Here is a 7,265-nt window from a genome sequence, read left to right as displayed (position 1 = left end):
GGAGGGTGCTGTGGGAGCTACTTTCCACTACTGCTTGGCTGCTATGTGTATGTGTACGCACACATGAATGTGGCACCCCCTGTCTCTGATCATGCTCCCCCTGGCCCAAAACAGCTCCTTGTAGGCTAGAACTCTGCCAGCCTGAAAGGGGAAATCTGCAGTTGTCTTCATTTTCCTCCTTTAAAGGAGAGAGTCATTATTTTCTCCTTTTTAAAGGAGAAAATCCATGTTTTTCTCTGTTAAAGGAGAAATTCTGTGTTTTCTGCAGTGAACGGAGAATCCTGATCCCTGGTGATGAAGTTGTAAGGATGGTAGAGGTGTCTGTTCGTTTGATATATCAGGGCTTAAAAAAAACAGGAGAAGCTCAGTGGTAGAAAACACCATAAGTAAAATAGAACCTCATCCATTCTAAATTCTTTATTTTCATCTGGTTAGGAATTACAATTCTCATGTTTTAATGTCATGTCAAAAGGTTTTATAATGTTACACTACTTTGAGTTGTCTGCTTCAAAGACTCTGCAACTCCAATCAAATGTTTTAGCTATGAATATGAAAAGTCAAAACTTTCACAAAAGTTAACATGTTTCTTCAATTCCCATAGTTTAAATGGATTAGTTCTTAAATATCAAGTGCATGGAAAAATGTCTTCAGTGAGGAGAGGGGCATGTATGTGTGTGGATGTTTGTGCCCAAAAGCTTGCAAAGAACATTTGTTCCAACTATTTATTTGGTCTAGAAAAAAAATAGCACATTACCCAAATAACCTAGTCTGCCTGTGTCTTTAAACCAACATGGCTACAACCCACTACCCCATAGATCAGTTTAGTCTTTTAAATTAGGCTGCCAGAATTGGTCATTGAATGCTGTTGGCAAGTTCAGCACTTCATATCTCAAAGCCTGCCTATGGCTAGACATCTTCATTTCATCTATGAAAGTCCCCCACACTGCCATCTTTTTTCTCTAATAGAAAACATCTAACCTTATAAACCATTTAAATAGAAAGCCATTTTAATTAAGTACATAAATTGCTCTGCTTTAAGTATTGCAGGTGAAAGCAAGTGATTCAGGATTATCTAACAGCCATAGCTCTACTATTTAAAATGAGTAACTCACCAAAGAGTAATGATTTGAACAATATCTTATATTTCAGGATAATTTTTTTCTACATGCCTTTTCATTGTGGTTACCATACTTTGCATCTCTTCCTTGTATATTTCATCAGCATTGCAAAGTGATAAATAATCCATCAAACAATCCTAGATGGGATCTTTGTGGCATTAAGATGCAACCATTTTAGCGAGAACTTATTAACATTATAGCTTACTTTCAGCTAAGCAGGTAGCAATGCCAAAAATGAAGGTTGCCGAATGGTCTGTGTTATAAAAAACCTGTATTCTGTTGTTTTTCACTTTGTCATCTTTTAACTGTTTAGGTTGAACTGTGCCAGGTGCCTACATGCCTCTGGATGTATTTTCTTGGACATTTAAATGGTTCTACTGTTTTTAGAGAGAGAAGTTAGTGGAACATAATTTGCCCACGTCCAAAATTAAACAAAAAACCCTGTATTTCTTTTGGAAGCTTAAGCAGATTTCATACTCTCCATGATTTGAAATTTGACTGGCTGGGTGTGGTGAAGTTAGCATCTTCATGAAGTTTGGCAGACCTGTAGGCCTCTGAAAAATGCAATTTGTACACATTCAGCAGTGGTTTCTAGAGCTTAGTGTCAAAATGTCTAAATATTCTACACAGTATATTTCAGTCCCACAAAACTGGCATATGCTCCAGGCCTTCTCTGAGCAGATTTTTTTTTCTGAGCTGCTGCAGTGCTGGATACCAGAACTGAGAGCAGAGGAATTCTCTCTGTACTCAGAATACCTTCTGGTACCTAGACATTTTGGAAAAGGAAGAAGTAACTTCACTTACTCAGAAGAGTGAGATGCCCAAGATAATTGTAGGGTTGCCATGGGCAAGTGGGAGCAGAAGAGAGACGGGATGTTCTGGGGAAATACAGAAGTATTTGTAATCATTAAAGAACAATCCCCTGTCCTCCTGTAGTTGAACTTGCAAACCCTATGTTTGGCAAATAAATATGAAATCCACTAGCAAAGTATCTTCTCCATTTAGTAGCTCATCCACAGGCCCCCAGCTTCAATTATTGCAGGAAAAGAAAAGTTTATAGTGAATGTGTCGGAGGACAACAGAAAGAGAGAGGATGGTTTGGTATAGTTAAGGCATTTCAGTGCATCTGTTAAGAACTGGATTCTCTTGCATCTGCCCTAGAGCTCCAGTGTAAGACAGGAAAAGTCACCTAAACCAAAATTTTCATAGGTGATTGCTGATCTTTCTTTCCCAAACTTTTACAAAGGCTAGTTACTGTTCCTGCAAACTTAATGCTAAGCATTTTAAACTTGATTTCTGAGGGCAAAACTGTGTAGTGTAAAATGGGCCATAGTCTCTTTTAGAAACTGCTAAACGTCCTACCCTCCATTTCTGTCATTACTACTTCCTGCCTAATCATGAAGTTTGTTGAAGTTTGCTTTTTGAAATCTATTCTCCAGCTGCACTGCTTTTTTTTTTCTTGCATCTTTCCTTTGAATTGTGAATTTTAGTTTTGTGATTGCTTTCCTCTAAATTGTTTACATTCAGATTTTTAGCAAGTGTGTCTTCCTTTTAGTGAGTCGAATCTTATTGGCATTGTAAGGTGCAGTCATACTTGCAAGTAATGATTTGCATACATGGTCCAGAGGTGATGTTGGATGATTATATATGCCCCTTATGTTACATTATGTACCCTGTGTGCTGTTGTTGCTTTCAGTTAAATGTATAAACTAAGACTGTTAGTGGTAACAGTAAGTATGGATTGTAACATCTTCAGCACACTGATGCTGCTTAACTATTTTCTGTATTGTATAACTTGGCTGGTTGAGGTAATTGGCTTCCCAAGTTTCTTGCTGAGCTTTGTGTTTGAAGGAAGGCAAATTAACCTCAATGCTGGCTAGGTTAAGTCAAAGCTATGTTAGTCTCTTACGGGAAACAGCTGGAAAATATGGCAGAAGTGACTGTAGTAACCAAGTGTGGGAACACTTGACCAGTTTTTTTGCTCAGGGCTGTAATGTAACAGTCTTGAAGCTCCTTTGCTTCTGTGTGCATTGGCTTAGTGCTTTACATCCTTTGTCCAAGAGCTTGGAACATTTTGGGTGCTAATTTAATTACTGTTGTGTATAACTTTTTCGCCTATCAGAAATTCTGTGAGGATGTCCTTGAGGCTTAAATACATTTCAGTAGTGAAATATGGTGGACTGTTCGAGAATTTGTAATGGCATGTTCATTACACTTGTGCTCCATGATCTTTGATTTCTTAATTGTTTGTGGTCTTTATTTTTATGACAAATACGAGCACTTTGAGACATGGAGCTTGGGGCATGTCTTAACTGGGAAGCTGATTTTCTACCTAGAATAGCAGCAGTGGCATTCTTTGTAGGCAGTGCTTAGGGAGAAGGTTTTTGTTGTTTTTTGTGGCTCATAATCTGCCTGATTCCTGCTAATTGCTCTTCACTCAGTACTCAGTTTATGATCCACTCTCCTTTTGAATGGTGTTTGCAACTCCAGTTATCCTTTCCTTGCAGTTCTTCTGAATAATTTGCAGTTTACCTGCTCCTGGCCTTTTATTTCACAATCTTGCAAAGTGCTCTTTAGCTCCTTTCAAAATCGTAGATCTGCCCATGGAGTCTAGTCTTCAGGAGGAACTACGTTTTCAGCTTTTGGCTGAGTAGTTGTGACAGAGTTAAAATTGTATCTTTTGCTTGTTTGATCAGGAAAAGGAGGGTTTGTCTCTGCTGTATATGCAGCCAAAGCTCTGGCAAAATCTTGTCTTTTCTTTGTCCAGCCTTCCCAAAAAGTACATTTTCTTATAATGGGGTGTGTGGTATGTAAGAGAATATGGTAATCATAATTGTGAGTTTTATTGGTTAGCTACAGAGAAAGCTTAAGTATTTTTGACATTCCCTTGTCATATGTTTAAGATTCCTTTGAATTCAATGTTCAGCATTTTTATTTATCATTTTTTTTATATTTTAATCTCATTATAGTATACCTGTATTCATGTTAAAATATTGTTAACTTCCTTAACTCCATGTTAATTTAATCTCATTCTGGTAACCAGTGCTGGTTTAAATGTTTTCATATATCTGCTATACCTTGTTTATTTGTATTGCTTGAAAAAATTCAAAGATGTATTCAGAAGCAGTTTGTGACTTTCATTTGCAACTTCAACACAGAAATAGGTCAGTCTGTACAATTTTGATATATACAACATGTTTAATAAGTTGAGATGAAAAGGCATTGTAGAATGAGGGTTTCTAGAGATTAGTGTAACCCACCTTTTGGACAGGCATACAACAGATTAAGCCCTGCACCCTCCCAGAGTCTCACTCCAATCTCCTTCCCCTTTCCGATCTGCTGCTTTGCTTTCTCCCCCGTGCCGTTTTCCCTGCTGCTCTTCATGCTCTCTGCCCTGTGTCCCCTGCCATATTTGCTGCTGTGCTGCCTTCCTCCTCCCTGATCTGCCGTGCACCACACATGCTGCCTATGACACTTTTTTGGCACCCATGGTGCAGGGTGACAACCCCTGCTATAGATAAATTGGTAAACTGAAAATGAGCTTGAGAAATCTGAAATTTGCTTTCCAGCCTCATGATCGGACAAATATCTTCTCTACTAAATTCACAAATGCTAACCCTTTTATCTCATGTTTTTTGTTAGGGATTTAGTGGAAGCTTTCAAATAGGTGTTTGTTTTAGTTATAGGTACTTCTTTCTTGATATTTTTTTTTAAAATAACTTTGATTACTGTATTTTAGAGAGATTAACCCCCTCTGCCCTCTCTGTTTCAGTTTAATTTTGTTGGAAGAATCCTTGGGCCCAGAGGACTAACAGCTAAACAGCTTGAAGCAGAAACAGGATGCAAGATAATGGTCCGAGGAAAGGGCTCAATGAGGGACAAAAAAAAGGTAAGTTCTTGAGAAGTGTTATGGTTGTTAGCCATGTGGATTTTGTGCAGAACATCAAACATGTTTTCCTAATGCACAGTACTCGTGAAGGAATGAAAACTATCTTTGTACCTACCATTATTTTACTCAAGACACCTACAATATTTTTTCCTGGATTTGTGTAGTGATGCTTTACAGCATGGTATATTTTAAAAGAAACTTCTAATATGTGTAGTCAATAATTTGTTTAATTTAGAATTTTCAACTAAAAATGTTGATATTATACACCAGTAAATCAATTTTAGTTGTAGTTAGCAATTTCACAATGCAAATTCTGATGATTATATTTTTGCACTTCATTTATGGAGAGGACGTGCATCATAAAAATATTTTAAATTAAAAAAAATCGCTTTTCAAGAGCATCTCCTGACTTGAACCTTGCACCAGCACCCTAATTGCATTTCTTTTCTTCCCTCACTTCTTTGAATATCACTTTGGTCTGTAATTTGCTTTACACTTATCCATTCCATCCTCACCCTATCCCATAATACATTCTCTATAATAGTCATACAGAATTAAAAAAAAAAAAAAAAAAGAATCCCACAAATTATTTAGAAACCTCTAAAAGCAAAGCATCAACAAATTATTTTCAAGTAGTCACTTCACTGTGCTTGTATTATCCCTTGCTTCCAGGCTATATTTGCTTTTTATTTCAAATTTTAAGCTCTTGGAGCACAGGAGGTATCTGTTTGGAATATGTAAAATGGTATTTTTAATTTTTCAGTCACTTTTTTTTTTCCCCCATAAGTTAAAACTTGTCATGAATCCTTTTTAAATTCTGCTGTTTGTATGTGCATTCTTCAGGTAAACTAATCATTTTCATTTTGGGGAGGGTATGTGAAAACAGAAGTTGACAACTGTAATGTTGGCAAATGTTTGTAAAAGTTTTTGAAACGTATTATGGTCTTCCTGTAGATAAAGATGGCATGAAACTGTCAGTCTGTTTCAGAATGTTTTTGATGACTTGCCAACATGTATGTATATTTGGAAGCAAAGGTATATGTTAAAACCAAACTTATGAAACCTAGATATTCCCATAATTCTGAATATTAAGAGTATTATGCTTTTTTCTACTGTAAGCATCAGCATATTTTAAATAGTTACAGTAGCAGAACCTTTCTAAAAACAATCCCATTAAACTCATTACATTTTTAGCACAAAATCTGTTCAGTAAGAAGAGCTTTTGACTGTTATGAATGCCTTTTAGGTCCAAAAGACCTCACTCTTAATTTTCCAACTTAATTTTGTTCTTGTGGTAGATTTTCTTTTCTTATTTCCCTGAAAGCTTCCACCTTTACAGTGGCTGATTGCTTGTCCATTAAACACCTTTTATTTTACATTTTTCTGATCAGATTCTACAGACTGAGTGTGAAGATACAAAAATGATTAAGATTGAGAGACTGAGGTTTCTCAGTACAAAAGAGATGTATTGATTTCTTCTTTCAATTTTCATATTTATTGCCTTCGGTTCTAGAAGTAGAATTAAACTTTTTTTTTTTCCAAACAGCAAATTATAACATTTTTTACCATAGTATAGTTCTTAAATTCTATGAATAAAATAAGTAAATATGTAAGCAGATACTTAAAGCAGTATTTGGAAGTGGTAGTTGGCTGCAGTTAACTTCAGTAATATGTATTTCAAATCTATTTTTATGTTGCAGAAAGAGAAGGACGTTGCTGAGTTTCTCTAGACACTGCTTAGGCATGCCAAGACTTGGTCTTTACTTATGAGGTGTTGTGGTGGAATGATAGCTGTGGCAGGTTTTAAAATAAAGTCACCCTCAACTCAACCCTAATTATCGTTGTTATACCAGGAAAAACCCTAGCTGTAGATGCAACTGTATTGACAAAAGGACTTTTTTGCTAGTATAGTTTATACCTGTAACCCAAACAAAATTAACTTAGTGTAAAATAATTTCTTGCTAGTACAAGTTTAAGAGTTTGCTGCCATATTTGGACAAGGCCTTTGTTTTTTTTCTATTTGCCTCTGGCTAATAAGATAATGGGACCTTGAGAGAGATGCTGTTTCCCTTTATCAGGCCTCCTCACATGTTGGAGTCGGTGGGTCCTACGTCCTGCTTTCTTTCATAGATTTCATAGACATCGGGGCTGGAAGGGACCTCGGGAAATCGAGTCCAGCCCCCTGCCCAAAGGGCAGGAAGTCAGCTGGGTTCATAGGATCCCAGCAAGATAAGCATCCAATTTACTCTTGAAGGTGT

General features: G+C 36.7%; 1 protein-coding gene across 1 annotated transcript in view; it reads left to right on the top strand.

Moving 5' to 3' along the window:
- Positions 1-7,265, top strand: part of QKI (QKI, KH domain containing RNA binding) — a 204,530-nt gene that overhangs the window by 41,912 nt on the left and 155,353 nt on the right. Inside the window, exon 2 of the mRNA XM_019549983.1 lies at positions 4,891-5,007. Coding sequence (XP_019405528.1) covers positions 4,891-5,007 — 117 coding nt within the window. The remainder of the gene's footprint in view (positions 1-4,890; positions 5,008-7,265) is intronic.

Source organism: Crocodylus porosus, unplaced genomic scaffold (assembly GCF_001723895.1).
Source record: "Crocodylus porosus isolate Cpor-Errol unplaced genomic scaffold, CroPor_comp1, whole genome shotgun sequence".
Classification (NCBI taxonomy): Eukaryota; Metazoa; Chordata; order Crocodylia; family Crocodylidae; genus Crocodylus; species Crocodylus porosus.
This window is presented reverse-complemented; position numbering and strand designations above follow the sequence as displayed.